The sequence below is a fragment of the Ornithorhynchus anatinus genome, chromosome 2 (assembly GCF_004115215.2).
Source record: "Ornithorhynchus anatinus isolate Pmale09 chromosome 2, mOrnAna1.pri.v4, whole genome shotgun sequence".
In the NCBI taxonomy this organism is placed as follows: Eukaryota; Metazoa; Chordata; class Mammalia; order Monotremata; family Ornithorhynchidae; genus Ornithorhynchus; species Ornithorhynchus anatinus.
Window position 1 is genome coordinate 162917208 of NC_041729.1, and position 17687 is coordinate 162934894.

The window sequence follows — 17687 nt, forward strand, 5'->3', positions numbered from 1 at the left end:
ATTTCATTCATTTATATTAATGTCTGTCTTCCCCTCGACTGTGAACTCACTGTGGGCAGAAAATGTGTCTGTTTTATTAATCGTAATGATGGTATTTTGTCAAGTGTTTACTATGTGCCAAGCACTGTTCTAAATGTCGGGGTAGATACAAGATAATCAGGTTTTCGCATGTGGGGCTCACAGTCTTAATCCCCATTTTGCAGATGAGGTAACTGAGACACAGAGAAGAGACTTGCCTCAAGTCACACAGGTGACAAGTGGTGGAGCTGGGATCTGAACCCGTGACCTCTGACTCCCAATCCCGTGCTCTTGCCACTAAGCCACGCTGCTTCTCTGTTGTTCTCAATATTCTCTATTGATATACTGTACTCTCCCAAGCGCTTAGTACAGTATCCTGCACAGTAAGCACTCAATAAATACGATTGAATGAAAGAATGACTAAATATGACTGACTGACACTTACACTCTGCCATTTCCCCTATGTTGTATGATTTTAATGCCTGCCTCCCCCACTGGATCGTAAGCCTCTTGAGGGCAGGGATCATATCTACCATCCCGATTGTATTGTCCTCCCCCAAGCGCTTTGCCCAGTGCTCTGCACACTGGAAACAGTCGATTAGACTGTAAGCCTGTCAATGGGCAGGGACTGTATCTGTCGCCGATTTGTCCATTCCAAGCACTTAGTACAGTGGTCTGCACATAGTAAGCGCTCAATAAATACTATTGAATGAATGAATGAATGGAAACACTCAATAAATACCACCGATCATTGGATCGAATGAATGCAATCCACAGACACACTCCCTGCCCTCCGTCACGCCTTCTAGGTAGATAAAAGTTCTCCTTTTCCTCGGGTCTTGTCCGAGAGGATCGGCAGGGAGTCTGTTCTTCGATCTAAAGAAGCTAATTACTCCTTTTCATCCTCTTTGTCCGAGCCGTTTCCCCCGCTCTTGCAAATAACCTGCCCTTCCTTTGCGTAGCTTTTCTCCGAAGAGGCCGATAACAGCGCTCTGGTTGAAAAGCTGGAGGCGGAACACATGAAGAGAGAGAAGAACATGCGGAGCCTAGAAGCCAGACTGCAGGTCAGTCTCTCTGGTTTTCCTCTTATTGCCTGCCAAAGCCACTAGCAAGCAAACCTTCGGCCGAGGCAGCAGGAGAGTTCCTTTTCGTCAAAAAAGATCCCGGGTTTAATTGTCTAGCGCATAAAGGCGGTCGGGTTTCTCTTAACGGTGCCCACATTTAGGACTCTCAAGAAATCCCCCTTTCCTGGGCTGCTCGCTGGATGGCTGGAGCTTCGAATTTCTCCTTTTCAAAGCAAAGTGGAGGAAGGGAATCAAGGCTATCACGAGGTTGGTTGGAACAGTGTCCTCTTCACCTCAGAATGAGTTGGTTTCAGAGCCGCTGCTGCCTTGGTGATCAGGATGATGTATTTTCTTCCATTTCTTTAGGGACGGGACTGCTGAAAAACAGAGAGGACTAAGGGGGAAAGCATGAGACTGGGAAAATTATAATTATTATTATAAGGATAATAACAATTGCGGCATTGAAGTGCTTATTATGTAACTACCCTCCCACCGCAACCCAGCCCGTACACTCTGTTCCTCTAATGCCAAGCTACTCACTGTCCCTCCATCCCGTCTATCTCGCCACCGACCTCTCGCCCACGTTCTGCCTCTGGCCTGGAATGCCTTCCCTCCACATATCCAACAGACAGTGACTCGCCCCCGTTTCAAATCCATACTGAAAGCACATCCCCTCCGAGACACCTTCCCTCTAAGCCCCCCTTTCCTCTTCTCCCACTCCCTTCTATGTCACCCCAACTTGCTCCCTTTATTCACCACCCCCCAATCCTCCAGCACTTCTGTCCATACCCGTAATTTATTTATATTAATGTCGGTGTCCTCCTCTAGGCTGTAAGCTCGTCGTGGGCAGTGAATGTGTTATATTGTTCTTTTGTACTCTCCCAAGCATTTAGTACAGTGTTCTGCACACAGTAAGTGCTCAATAAATAGCACTGATTGATTGATGGATTAAAGAGAACTATACTAAGCTCTGGGGGAGATAAAGGATAATCCCTGTCCTACAAGGGACTCACAGTCTGAGGGGGAGAAAGAACAGATATTTAATCCACATTTTACAGATGGAGGAACTGAGGCACAGAGGCGTTAAATGACTTGCACAACATCACGCAGCGGGCAAGTGAAGGAGTCAGTATTAGAACCCACGTCCTCTGACTTCCAGGCCTATCCTCCATCCACTAGGCCAAGCTGCTTCTCAAAAACTGCTGTTCTAGTCCCAGATCTGTTATTTGCCTGCTGTGAGATCTTGGACAAGTCACTGAAAGAAGTAGCGTAGCGTCGTGGATAGAACACGGGCTTGGGAGTCAGAAGGATCTGGGTTCTAGTCCCGGATTGTCCTCTTGTCTGCTGTGTGACCTTGAGCAAGTGACTTCACTTCTCTGGGTCACGGTTACGCCATCTGTAAAACGGGGATTAAGACTATGAGCTCCTGTGGGTCAGAGATTGTGTCCAACCTGATTAGCTTGTATCTACCCGGGTGCTTAGTGCAGTGTCTGGCACGTAGTAAGAGCTTAACAAGAGCTTCTGTTGCCAAATCATACTGTCCAAGCACACAGCAAGCGCTCAATAAATACAATTGAATGAATGAATGAACAAATACTATCAACTAAACTAAATTTACCCTTTCTGAGCCTGTTTCCTAATCTGTAGAATGGGAAAATGGGGTTAAAATACCTGTTAATAACAATAATAAAGATGGTGTTTATTAAGTACTTACTATATGCCAAGCACTGTTCTAAGTGCTGGGGTAAATACAAGGTAATCAGGTTGTCCCACGTGGGACTCACAGTCTTGATTCCCCATTTTACAGAGAAGGTAACTGAGGCACGGAGAAGTTAAGTGGCTTGGCCATGGTCACACAGCAGACAAATATCAGAGCCTCGATTAGAACCTGTGTCCTCTGACTCCGAAACTCGTCCTCTTTCCACTAAGCCATGCAGCTTCTGTTAACCTGTTCTCCCTCCTGCATAGATTGTGAGCTTCAAATGGGACAAAGGCTGTATCCAGTCTGATCATCTTGCCTTCATCACAGAGCTTGGAACACAAAAAGTGCTTAATTGAGAGTGTGAGCTCCGCATAGGACAGAGACCGTGTCCACCCCAATTTGCTTGTGTCCACCTCAACGCTTAGTAGAGTGCCTAGCACATAGTAAGCACTTTCAAATACCACAGTGATCATCATTACAATTAAAATAAACCATCATACTTACGAAAACCCACTTCAATTTATAGTCTGGCTCCCTACTGGAAGACAGTAGGGAACTTTGAATTCTCTTCCAGAGTCCAGAGAGTGTGAACGTGAAATGTAAGGTTTTTTTTGACCAAGACACACTGGTGTTTATTCAGTGGTATTTATTGAGCGCTTACTATATTACAAAGCACTTGAGCCCGTTGTTGGGCGGGGATTGTCTCTATTCGTTGCCGAATTGTACTTTCCAAATGCTTAGTAGAGAGCTCTGCACAAAGTGCTCAGTAAATACGATTGAATGAATGAATGCATGAAAACACTGTACTAATTGCTTGGGAGAGGACAAAAAAAGAGTTAGTAAGCACGTTCCCTGACCAGAAGACACCCACAAAGAACAGAGCCTGTGATGGAAACCTCAAAACCCACCAAGTCATAGAAACCCACTAGCTTCAAAACTTCTATTTCCGTGATTACTCACTTGCACATTCAATTATTCATCCTGATGACTCCATTTGTCAATATCCTTCTGGACGTCTCCCGATGAAAACAAAAGCTCCTTGTGGACATTCATTGCGTTTCTTTTTCGTTCTGTACTCTTCCAAACACCCTGTCAGTGCTCAGTAAATATTTATTTACTAATTATAATGACTGTGGTATTTGGTAAGCACTTAGATTAGAACCCAGGTCCTTCTGATTCTCCGGTCTGTGCTCTATCAACTCTTTCCAATAGGCCATACTGCTCCTCTACTATATAATGATAGTAATAATTATGGTACTTGTTAAGCGCTTATTAGGTGCCAAGCATTGTTCAAAGTGCTGGGGTGGATAAAACTTACTCCTACAAAGCAAAACTTCTGAGAAATTTTTGCTACTGAGCAATCGCCACAAGATGCAAAAGGAGCAGCATTGTGTAGCGAATAGAGCACGGGCCCGAGAGTCAGTCGGACCTGGGTTCTAATCCTGGCTCTGTCACTTGTCTGCTGTGTGACCTTAGGCAAGTGATTTCATCTGTAAAATGGGGACGAAGACTGTGAGTCCCATGTGGGCCATGGATTGAGTCCAACCTGATTGTCTTGTACGTACCCCAGCACTTAGTACAGTGCCTGACACACGGTAAGCGCTTAACAGATACCAAACAAACAAATATCAGACAAAAACTCCTCACTGTTGGCTTCAAAGCTGTCCATCCGCTCGCCCCTTCTTACCTCACCTCCCTTTTCTCCTTCTACAGCCCTAGCCGGCACACTCCGTTACTCTGGTGCTGCTAACCTCCTCACTGGGCCTTGTTCTCACCTGTCCCGCCGTGGACCCCTGGTCCATGTCCTACCTCTATCCTGGAGCATCCTCTCTCCTCAAATCCGCCAAACAATCACTCTCCCCCCTGTCAAAGTCATACTGAAGGCTCACCTCCTCCAAGAGGCCTTCCCAAACTAAGCCCCCCTTTTCCTCAGCTCCCCCTCCCTCTACATCACCTCGACTCGCTCCCTTTCCTCTACTCCCCTCTCCCTACCCCACAGCACTTATGAATATATGTACCTATCTATAATTCTATTTATTTATATCAATGCTTGCTTTGATGTCTGTTTCCCCGCCTTCTAGACTGTATTCTCGGCGTGGGCAGGGATTGCCTCTCTCTATTGCTCAATTGTACTTTCAAATTGCTCAGTACAGCGCTCTGCACTCAGTAAAGTGCTCAATAAATATGATTGAATGGATGGATGAATGAATTCCATGTGCAGAGCACTGTACTAATAATTATAATAATAATTATGGTATTTGCTAAGCGCTTACTATGTGCAGAGCACTGTTCTAAGCGCTGGGGTCGATACAGGGTAATCAGATTGTCCCATGTGGGGCTCACATTTTTTTTTAATCCCCATTTTTACAGATGAGGTAACTGAGGCCAACAGAAGTTAAGTGACTTGCCCAAGGTCACACAGCAGACAAGTGGCGGAGTCGGGACCTCTGACTCCCAAGCCCGTGCTCTTTCCACTAAACCACGCTGCTTCCGCTTGGGAGAGTACAGTGCAACAGAATTAGCAGACACATTTCCCTGCCCATGACGAGTTTATAGTCTAGGGAAAATATACAGTCTAGGAGGAACCGCGTAAACTGGAGATTGGTGTCAGTACCATAAAAAAACAAAACCTATGCTGGGAATATCAGGAAAACGGTCTCCTGAGAAGTTTCCCGCCCCCACCATGAGATCAATCGATAACTCAATCGGTAATATTTATTGAGCGCTTACTGAAAAAAAGGATTCTTATGGGTTTTGACATTCTATTCCCAATTTGAAAGAGGAAGTCTGAAAATGAAGCACTCTAATGGAGCTGACAATTCCCATTAGGATTTCCCTAATTTATCAGTTTCCTCTCAAGGCCCCACCTGGAGAGTTTTCAGTCCTCTACCAGTCTCAGCTACGGGAGGGAGAGTCTAGCGGAGGCCTGTCCGTTTCATTCCTAGCTTAGCCAGTGACTAGCGAGTGGCGGGCCATCGGCTACAAGTCAAAACTCACCCATGCTGGGCAGCGGCGGCACAGGAGAGAGTCGAGGGTGGAGACTCAAGGTTACTGCGCGGAAGGAGGCGATGGTAAACCACATCTGGATTTTTTACCAAGAAAACTCTTGGGATACATTATTAGAACGATTGCAGATGGAAGTTGGGCATTCTGGGAGAGATGTGTCCATTACGGTGCTGTGGGCCGGACACGACTCGACAGCATGAGTCAACAACGACTGATCGATAAAAATTAAATTCAGGAAGGTTTGGTTAATCTGGCCAGTTTTCTGAGGCCTCAACCCTCCAGGTGGTCCGAGTCTTCTTCCTCTGATGGTACTGTCCACTTCTTCAATCTCTCAACCAGTCATGTTATCATATTTATCAGCCAGTCATAGTAGAGAAGCAGTATGGCCTAGTGGTAAGAGCACGGGCTTCGGAGTCAGAGGATGTGGGTTCTAATGCCGGCTCCATCACTTGTCTGCTGCATGACCTCGGGCAAGTCACTTAACTTCTCAGAACCTCAGTTCCCTCATCTGTAAAATGGGGATTGAGGCTGTGACCCCCCACATGGGACAACCTGATTACCTTGTATCTACCCCAGCACTTAGAACAGTGTTTGGCACATAGTAAGTGCTTAACAATACCATTATTATTGTTGAACGCTTATTGTGTGCAGAGCACTGTACCAAGCCCTTCAGAGAGTACGGTACAACAGAGTTGGTAAGCACTTTCCCTTCCCAAAACGATTACTTCTTTTCATAGTAAGAAATAGTTTATTCCAGTTTTCCATAGGACTATAGTAAACTATATATGAGCTCGTTATGAACCGGGAACGTGATACTAATTCTGCTGTATTGTACTCTCCCAGGTGCTTAGTACGATGTTCTGCACATAGTAGTGCTTAATAACTACCACTGATTGATTATTACTCTGGTTATTGTTATTAATAATAATAATGGTATTGTTAAGCACTTACTATGTGTCAAGCACTGTTCTAAGCGCTGGGGTAGATACAAGATCATCAGGTTATCCCACGTGGGGCTCACAGTCTCAATCCCCATTTTACAGATGAGGGAACTGAGACCCAGAGAAGTGAAGTGATTTGCCCAAGGTCACGCAGCAGACAAATGGCGGAGCTGGAATTATGTCCTCTGACTCCCTTGGGGCCCAGAAACTGTCTGAAGGGCTGGGTTAGATTAGAGAAAAATCAGATTGTGCTGGGTCCAATCTAAGAGGGAGACAGAACAGTGGATAAGGGAAACTGAAAGAACAGGAAGGCTATCTTGAAGTGCTCTTTCTGTTTTCCCTCCTCCTCTCCTGAGGCATATTGCTGCAGGCTATTTTTCAGCTGGCATATCCAGTGCTGTAGAAATGTCAGTTGGATGCCCAGAATAGTACTTGTCAGACAGTTCCACTTGTGCCGCTGGCTCTCTTGACTGTTTTCTCCCGTCTCTCCAGAAACGGTTGATTGTGCACTAGAAGAAGGGTGGGTGGGTGGTGGGCTGCAAGGTGAGGAGAGGGGAGCCAGGCTACTCACCTTCTCCAAATAGCTGGGACCAGGCCTAAGAGGGGAATTGGATAATCCTTAAAAGTTGACTTGTCCTCGTTCTCATTTCTCTCTCCTCTCCCTCTTTCTCTTTCACTCTCTCCCTCTCTTTCTCCCTCTCTCCCCCTCCTTTCTCTCTCTTCCTCTTCCTCCCTCTCCCTCTCCCTCTCCCTCTCCCCTCCTCTCTCTCTTTCTCTCACTCTCTCTTTCTCTCTCTTTCTCTCCTCTCCTCCTCTACCTCTTGCCTTCTCACTCTCTTCCCTTCTCCCTCTCTCTTCCTCTCCTTCTATCTCTCCCCGCCTTCTCTCTCTCCCTCCATCCATTTCTCCCTCCCTCCCTTTCCCCCTCTAGACTGTAAGCTCCTTATAGGCAGGGAATGTGTCTGTTTATTGTTGGATTGTATTCTCCCAAGTGCTTAGTATAGTGCTCTGCACATAGTAAGCAATCAAAAAATATAATTGACCGACTCCCTCCTTCTCCCCCTCACCCTTTCTCTCTTTCTCCCTCTCTCCCATCTCTCTCCCTCCTCTCTCTCTCTCCCTATCCTCTCTCCCTCTCTCTCTTTCTCCCTTCTTTCTCTCTCATCCCTTCCTGGAGGTCTTCTGAAAGACTCTACTCTAGGTCACCTATTCTTCTTGCTCTACCCTCCATCCACACAGAAGCCTTCAGCACCGTGTCTCTCCCTCTAGACTGTAAACTCGGTTGGGCAGGGAGTCTGCCTGTTGTATCGTTTGACTGTATTTTTCTAAGGACTTAGTAGACAATCATTTATTGAGCCCTTTCTGTGTGCAGAATACTGTACTAAGAGTTTAGGAGAATCCAATAGAACGATAAACAGGCACATTCCCTGCCCACAGTGACCTTGCAGGCTAGAGGGGGAGACAGGCATTAATAGAAGTAATACAGAACAGTGCTCTGCACACAGTAAGCGCTAGATAAATCCGATTGACTAACGGACTGGGCGGATGACACCCAAATCTATCTCAGCACCTAGGACTGCTGCTTATGCCTGCGCTCACTCCCCCCCCCCCAACTACTCCCCCTCCTTGCCCCCCCAGCCACACACTCAATCAATCGATGGTATTTATTGAGCACTTACTGAATGCAGAGCACTGTATTTAGCGCTTGGAAGAGTACAACAAAAGAATAGGTAAATGCAATTCCCTGCTCACCAGGAGTTTAGGGGATAGTGAAGGATTGTAATAATCCTTTCATATAATAACAGTAAATAATAATGATATCTGTTAAGCACTTACTATGTGCCATATACTATTCCAAGCATTGGGGTAGATATGAGTTAATCAACTTGTCCCACATGGGGCTCACAGTCTTAATCCCAGTTTTAGAGATGAGGTGACTGAGGCCCAGAGAAGTTAAGTGGCTTGCCCAAGGCCACCCAGCAGATACGAGGCAGAGCCAGGATTTGAACCCACCTCCTCTGACTCGCAAGCCTGTGCTCTTTCCACTAAGCCACACTGCTTCTCTGCATAAATAATGTTATGGAGCGAACGTATCCCTAAGGGAACCTCATGGAAGTAATTTAACTTGGACACATGCTCTATCTCATTCATTTATTCATTCATTCAGTAGTATTTATTGAGCACTTACTCTGTGCAGAGCACTCTACTAAGCGCTTGGAATGTACAATTCGGCAACAGATAGAGACAATCCCTGCCCACTGATGGGCTTACAGTCTAATCGGGAGAGACAGACAGATAAAAACAATAACAATAAATAGAAACAAGGGGATGTCTCATCATCTCTAGGCACTGTACTACTATTAGTAGTAGGAGGAATAGTATTAATCTCCATTATGCAGATGAGGAAACTGAGGCACAGAAAAGTGAGGTAATAATAATTGTGGTATTTATGAAGTGCATTATATTTATTATATTAAGTGCATTATATTTATTAAGTGGTATTATAATTCAGACACTGTACTAAGACCTGGGGTAGGTACAAGGTAATCGGGTTGGACACAGTCCCTGTCCCACATAGAACTCACAGTCTTAATTTCCATTTTACTGATGAGGTAACTGAGGCATAGAGAAGCAGAGTGATTTGCCCAAGGTCACACAGCAGACATGAGGCAGAGCTGGGATTAGAACCCATGACCTTCTGACTCCCAGGCCCGTGCTCTATCCACTAGGCCACACTGCTTCCCCTCAAATCTATCCTGTTCATCGACAGAGACTTCCGATCTTTCAACCCACAACAATTTTCTGAAGTCACAAATCCGTGCTCTCAACAGAATCCATTCTACTGAACTCAGTCCCCTCCCTCCCTTGTCCTTCCGCCTAGATCTCACCACCAACCCACAGCCCCGGATCATCTCCACATTCCACCTCCCCCATTCCTTTCCTCCAGGCACAGAGCGCTGCTGACGGAAATCCAGACATCAAGCCGACCTCCTCCACCTCAGTTTCATCCTCACCTGTTTTATCTCCGTCCTCTCCTCCGCCCAGCCACGCTATTTGGCTCCGCCACTTGTCGGCTGCGTGACCTTGGGCCGGTCTCTTCACTTCTCTGGACCTCAGTTCCCTCATCTGTAAAATGGGGATTAAAACTGTGAGCCCCACACGGGCCAGGGACTGTGTCCAACCTGATTTACTGGCATGGCACATAGTAAGCACTTAAAACCATCATAATTATTATTATTACTGCTATTATTATTACTTCTCCATCCGTATTTAATCGCATGCAACAAATGCTCTCGCCTGTTGTTTCAGATGTTTAACTTCCTCCTCAAACCCCCTGCCTTCCCTCCTCCCCATCTTGTGCTTCTAATGTCCTGGCCACCTACTTTGAGAAAGTTTAAACCGTCAGGTGTGATCTCCCTAAAATCTCCCCTGCTTCCCTCTAGTCCCCCCTGCTTCCTGCCCCTTCTTCATCTCTCCCATCTTTCCCAGCACTATCTTAAGAAGACATCTCCTGCCTTCTCTCAAAATTCCCCACCTCACCTTATCCATTCCTTCACGCCTTATCGAATCACTTGCACCCTCCCTTCTTCCCCCTCTGACTGCTATCTTTCTTTTCCTAATGGTGTTTGGTAAGCCTTTACTATGTGTCAGACACTTTTCTAAGCCCTGGGGTAGATCAAGTTAGTCACCGTCATTCATTCAATCCCATCATATTTATTGAGTGCTTACTGCGTGCAGAGCACTGTACTAAGCAACTCGGAGAGTACAAGAGAACAATAAATTGACACATTCCTTGCCCACGACGGTCTAGGGGGAACTTACAGTCTAGAGTCTACATTTCCCCATCCCACACTGGGGCTCACTGTAGACAGTAGGAGAGAGATCGGGTCCTGGAGTGAATCCCCATTTTACAGTTGAGGAAACTGTGGCACAACGAAGTTGTGACTTAATGATAATAAGCGCTTACTATGTGCAAAGCACTGTTCTAAGCGTTGGCGGGGATACGAGGTGATGAGGTTGTCCCACGTGAGGCTCACAGTCTTCATCCCCATTTTACAGATGAGGGAACGGAGGTCCAGAGAAGTGAAGCGACTTGCCCAAAGTCACACAGCTGACAAGTGGCAGAGCTGGGATTAGAACCTATGACCTCTGACTCCCAAGCCTGGGCTGTTTCCACTGAGCCACACTGCTTCCCTTGACTTGCCCAAGGTCCCGCAGTACCAACTGACAGAACAGGGCTAAAAGCCCAGGTCCTTGGACTCCCAGGCCCGGGCTCTTTCTTGCTCCTCAAAATGGCTACCTGACATTCATTCATTCAATCGTTTACTGTGTGCAGAGCGCTGTACTAAGCCATTAGGAGAGTACAATACATGGGCAGTGAGGACTGCAGTGGTTACCAAAGAATTCTCCCATTGAGTCATGACACTAGACACAGCATCAACCCTGTTCTGTGCTCCCTGAAGCTGGAAATGGGTCCTGTGCTTAAATGCGTGGTGAGTGTTATTTACTGGGCTGCTCCGTGCCCCAGCAGGAATACGACAGGGTGGAGAGAGTGTGAGAACCACAAGACAAATCATTAGCACTAGAATCCATTCCTTCTCACAATCAATCAATCCATCAGTGGTGTTTTTTCAGCGCTTACTGTGTAGAGAGCACGTATTAAGCAAATGGGAAAGTAGATTATGATGGAGTCGGTAGACTTAATAATAATACTTATTCTACTTGTAAAGCACTCATTATCTACCAAGCACTGCTCTAAGCACTGGGGTAGATACAAGGTAATCTGGATGGACACAGTCCCTGTCCTACATGGGGCTCACAGTCTTCATCCCCATTTTATAGATGAGGGAAATGAGGCACAGAGAAGCCAAGTGACTTGCCCAAGGTCTCACAGCAGACATGTGGCAGAGCTGGGATTAGAATCCAGGTCCGTCTGACTCCCAGGCCCGGGCTCTAGCCACAAAGCCACACTGCCCACGAAGAACTTACAGTTTAGAGGGCTAATTTCAGGTCTGATATTCTTTTTGTCATTCTGTTTTCTTTGTCAGCACTCTGAGAGCAGAAATTATGCCTCATAGTCTTTCAGTTTATCTTCCGAATGCCCTGTTCAGTGTCTTATACCCTGGGAGCCTTAACTAAATAACGTTATTGTAGCTGATGATTAAAATGATAAACAGCATGGCCCAGTGGATAGAGTCCTGGCTTAGGAGTCAGAAGGATCTGGGCTCTAATCCCGGCCCCACCACTTGTCAGTTTTGTGACGTTGAGCAAATCACTTCACTTCTCTATGCCTGAGTTCCCTCGTCTGTAAAATGGAGATGAAGACTGTGAGCCCCATATGGGACAGGGATCATGTCCAACATGATTTGCTTGTATCCACCCCAGTGCTTAGTTCAGTGCCTGGCAGATAGTAAGCACTTAACAAATACCATTAATATTATTTTTAAGGGACAACAATAATCATCATATCCATTGATATTATCTTTGCAACAGTTTTTTTTTGTAGCCTTTGGAACACAGCATTTTGGATTTAGGGGAGTCAGTTTTTATTGTGGAATTACTGAAATGTTTAAGCATATTATGGTCCGTATTTCCTTTTTCTTTTTTACTATACTTATCTGGAGTGTTTAATTAGTAAATGGCACATTCCCATTTGTTTACCCATCCTATATGGGGAAATGCACCTTCCAGGATATACGACAGATTTTCATTCCATAAAAGTGATGCAGCGTGGCTCAGTGGAAAGACCCCAAGCTTGGAAATCAGAGGCCATGGGTTCGAATCCCAGATCTGCCACTTGTCAGTTGTGTGACTGTGGGCAAGTCACTTAACTTCTCTGTGCCTCAGTTACCTCATCTATAAAATGGGGATTAAGACTGTGAGCCTCACGTGGGACAACCTGATTACCCTGTATCTATCCCAGTGCTTAGAACAGTCCTCTGCACATAGTAAGTGCTTAACAAATACCAACATTGTTATCTCTGGGTGCTTTATTCCTAGTTGCAGTAATTAAGAAGCAAGCTGGCACAACAGTTAGTCTGCTATAGGGATACATCATACACATACCCGGTTGTCTTGCAAATAGCTTGCAAGAATATTATTCACCTGGCTTTTTGGAAAGTGTGTTCTTTTTCCCCAAATGCCTTCCTATCAATTATCTCACTATTTTCTTCCAGCATATCCTTATTTTTGTTCCAGATTCAGATTGATAAAGAGGCAGCATAGGCTAGTGGATAAAACCCGGGCCTGAGAGTCACAATGACCTGGGTTTCACTCTCAGCTCTGCCACTTGCCTCCTGGGTAGCTTTGGGCAAATCATTTCACATCTCTGTGCCTCAGATAGCTCCTCTGGAAATTGGGAATTAAGACTGAGCCCCATGTGGGACGTGGTCTGTTGTCCAAACTGATTAGCTTGTGTCTACCCCAGTATTTAGAACAGTGATCGACACATAATAAGTGCTTAACAAACACCACTATTATTAGTAGTAGTAGTAGTATTCATTGAGAATCTACTGTGTACTCGAGAGCACAGTACTAAGTGTATTTGAAAGTACAGTGACATTGATAGACATGACCCCTGCCCAAAAATAGTTTGCCTTTGCAATATAATAATAATAATAATACTTGTTAAGTTCTTCCTATGTGCCAAGGACCGTACTAAGCACCGAGACAGATACAAACGTATACAAGTCAGACCGAGTCCCTGTCCCACACTGTAGCTTTCCAAGAAGAGCAGGCATTGAATCCCCATTTTACAGATGAGGTAATCGAGGGAGAGAAAGGTTAGGTGATTTGCCAGAGGTCACACAGCAGACAAGCGGCGGAGCTGGGATTAGAATCCAGGTCCTCCGAATCCCAGACCTGCGCACTTTTCACTAGATCACAGCCCACCCCTCCTCCTTTCCCAGTGAGTCTGGGGGAGTGGGAAAAGATAAGGCCCCCGCTCTGGAGAGAGAGAAACCGTGTCGTCTGGGGAGAGCCAGGTTTCAGTGATGGCGAGGAGGAGGAGAGAGTGGGCCGGGAACAGGTCAAAGATGTAGGGAAGCTTCCTCATGATGGAGCCGGAGTTCCACAGGCCACATCTGAATGAGGCAGCAAAAGGGGTGGGAATAATAAATAATGATAGATCATCTTATATAAGATATAGTATATAATATACATTCATTCATTCAATTCTATTTATTGAGCACTTACCGTGTGCAGAGAACTGGACTAAGCACTTGGAAAGTACAATTCAGCCACAAATAGAGATGATGCCTGCCCACAACTGGCTCGTGGTCAAGAAGGGGGGACCCAGACATCAAAACAAGTAACCAGGCATCAGTGGCATCAATATAAAGAATTAGAATTATAGATATATACACATGATTAATGAAATCAATAGAATAATAAATAGGTACATATATATACTCAAGTGCTGTGGGGAGGGGAAAGGGGTAGAGCAGAGGGAGGGAGTCGGGGCGATGGGGAGGGGAGGAGGAACAGAGGGAAAGGGAGGGCTCAGTCCGGGAAGGCCTCCTGGAGGAGGTGAGCTCTCAGTAGGGCTTTGAAGGGGAAAAGTGTGGTGTTTTGGCAGATGTGAGGAGGGAGGGCATTCCAGGCCATAGGTGGGACGTGGACCGGGTTCGACGGCGGGACGGGCGAGAAGGAAACCCATTGAGGAGTTTAGCAGCACCAGAGGAGCGGAGTGTGTGGGCTGAGATGGAGGAGAGAAGGGAGGTGAGGTAGGAGGGGGCAAGGGGATGGAGAACTTTGAAGCCAACAGTGAAAGGTTATGGGAGTAGCTATGTGAGTGAGGAGTTACGATAGTAATGCATAACAAATCAATAAGTACCATTGATTTATTGATTGATTTTCTGAGGAAAGCTGCAGAGCTTAGACCACTATTATTATGATCATCATCATCAGGGCACTGTTAGTCAATCAACCAATAAATGGCATTAGTTGAGTGCTTACTTTATGCAGAGCGTTATACTAAACACTGTGGAGAGTCCAATACAATAGAGGTGGGAAATGAATTTCCTCTCCACAACGGGCTTACAATCCACAGCACTTACTATGTGGCAGGCACCGTACTCCACACTGAGATAGATCCAAGATAATCAGGCGAGGCACAGATCCTACCCCACACAGCGCTCACAGTCAAAACAGGAGGGGATATGGGAATTGAATTTCCATTTTACAGATAATAACAATAATAATAATAATGTTGCTATTTGTTAAGAGCTTACTATGCGCCAAGCACTGTCCTAAGCACTGGGGTAGATAGAAGGTACTCACAATTTTTATCACCATTTTACAGATGAAGTAACTGAGGACCAGAGAAGTGAAGTGACTTGCCCGAGGTCACACAGCAGACAAGAGCCAGGATTAGCACCCATAACCTTCTGACTTCCAGGCCCATGTTCTACCCACTGCTCCATGTTGCTTCTCTAGGCCACGTTCCTTTCCTGTTCCTCTTTGTTTCCCTGAATTGAAACCTGTGATTGTGTAAACTGCATATGCAACGTGCAATCCAAGGGAAATAATCCAGGTCCAGATTTCCACGGCATGTCGCCGTCCAAAAAGAGGAGAATTGTTTTACATTTCCAACCAGGCACTGCCAGCTGCTTTGTACAGCAGAAGAGGATCTGTCTGGGCTACTCATTTAACCAACACAAATGTCACCTGCAAACAGCCAGGATGTTCCTGACAATAAAAGATGACGGATGAGGGAAGGAAGCTAAAAAGGAAGAGGCAGATGCTTCGTAAACATTCTCTTGGTAGGAAACCAAGGGGAAAACAATGTATTCATTTTGGATTTGGGATCGTTTTCAAAGGATTATCTCATGGTGGTTATAAGGATAATAATGCCACTACTAACAATAATGACAATTGTTTATAATAATAATTATGGTCCTTTTAAAACCCATACTATGTGCTAAGCACTGTTCTAAGTGCTGGGGTAATTACAAGGTAATCAGGTTGGACACAGTCCCTGTCCCACATGGGGTTCACAGGCTTAATTCCCATTTTACAGATGAGGGAACTGAGGTTGGGAGAAGTAATAATAACAATAACGTTGGTATTTGTTAAGCGCTTACTATGTGCAGAGCACTGTTCTAAGCGCTGGGGTAGACACAGGGGAATCAGGTTGTCCCACGTGGGGCTCACAGTCTTAATCCCCATTTTACAGATGAGGTAACTGAGGCCCGGAGAAGTTAAAAGCGTGGCTCAGTGGAAAGAGCACGGGCTTTGGAGTCAGGGCTCATGAGTTCGAATCCCAGCTCTGCCACTTGTCGGCTGTGTGACTGTGGGCAAGTCACTTAACTTCTCGGTGCCTCAGTTCCCTCATCTGTAAAATGGGGATTAAGACTGTGAGCCCCACGTGGGACAACCTGATTCCCCTGTGTCTACCCCAGCGCTTAACAGTGCTCGGCACATAGTAAGCGCTTAATAAATACCAACATTATTATTATTATTATTAAATGACTTGCCCACAGTCACACAGCTGACAAGTGGCAGAGCCGGGATACGAACCCATGACCTCTGACTCCCAAGCCCAGGTTCTTTCCACTGAGCCACGCTGCTTCAGAAATGAAGTGACCTGCCCAAGGCCACACGGCAGACATGCAGCAGAGCTTGGATGAGAACCTGGGTCCTTCTGCCCCTCCTGGCCCAGCCTCTGTCCACTAGGCCTTGCTTTTATGTGCTTACAGTGCATCAAGCACTGCTCTAAGCACTGGGATAGATAGAAGGTTATAAGTTTGGACACAGTCCCTGTCCCATATGAGGCTCACAGTCTAGGTAGGAGGGAGGAGGATTTATTATTGTTAATAATAATAATAATGGTATTTGTTAAGTGCTTACTATGTGCCAAGCATTGTTCTAAGTCCTGGGGTAGATACAGGGCAATCAGGTTGCCTCAAGTGGGGCTCACACTTTTAATCCCCATGTTACAGATGTGGTAATGGAGGCGCAGAGAAATCAAGTGACTTGCCCAAGGTCACACAGCAGACAGGTGGCAGAGCCGGGATTAGAACCCACCTCCTCTGACTCCCAAGCTCAGGCTCTTTCAACTAAGCCAGGCTAATAGGTTTAGTACATTATGCACCTAGATCTGTGCCCTTCGGGCGTTTGATATTCACCCCGCCCTCAGCCCCCCAGCACTTGAACTACATAGCCTCATTATTATTAATATGGGAGATTTTGAGTATTCAGGCGCTCAGGTGATGCAGAGGTGCTACTGTTATGGTTGGGAGGGGATATAAGCTGGAGAGAAGAGAAATTAATCGGGGAAGGCTTCCTGGAGGAGATGTGATTTAATTGTGCTTTGAAGATGTGATTTGAAAGCGCTCCGAAGTCCTCTGGACTGTAAACTCATTATGGGAAGGGAAACATGTCTGTTAATTCTGTTGTATGGTACTCTCCCAATCACTTAGAACAGTGCTCTGCACGTAATAATAATAATATTGGTATTTGTTAAGCGCTTACTATGTGCAGAGCACTGTTCCAAGCGCTGGGGTACATAGAGGGTAATCAGATTGTCCCACGTGAGGCTCACAGTCTTAATCCCCATTTTCCAGATGAGGTAACCGAGGCACAGAGAAGTGAAGTGACTTGCCCAGGGTCACACAGCTGACAAGTGGCAGAGCCGGGATTCAAACCCGAGACCTCTAACTCCCAAGCCCGGGCTCTTTCCACTGAGCCACGCTACTTCCCACGCACATAGCAAGAGCTCAGTTACTATCGATGGACAGGTGGGAAGAGCTGTGGCCTACTGGATGTGGATTCATTCATTCATTCAGTTGTATTTATTGAGTGCTTACTGTGTGCACAGCACTGTACTAAGCGCTGGGAAAGTACAATTCGGCAACAGAGACAATCCTTACTCGACAACGGGCTCACAGTCTAAAAGGGGGAGACAGACAATAAAACAAAACAAGTAGATAGAGATCAAAAGCATCATAATAGATA

The 17687-nt window shown here is 45.9% G+C and overlaps 1 protein-coding gene across 1 annotated transcript in view; it reads left to right on the forward strand.

Moving 5' to 3' along the window:
* LMNTD1 (lamin tail domain containing 1) overlaps positions 1-17687 on the forward strand; it is a 115799-nt gene that overhangs the window by 12602 nt on the left and 85510 nt on the right. Inside the window, exon 2 of the mRNA XM_029051538.2 lies at positions 981-1082. Coding sequence (XP_028907371.1) covers positions 1038-1082 — 45 coding nt within the window. The 5' untranslated portion in view covers positions 981-1037. The remainder of the gene's footprint in view (positions 1-980; positions 1083-17687) is intronic.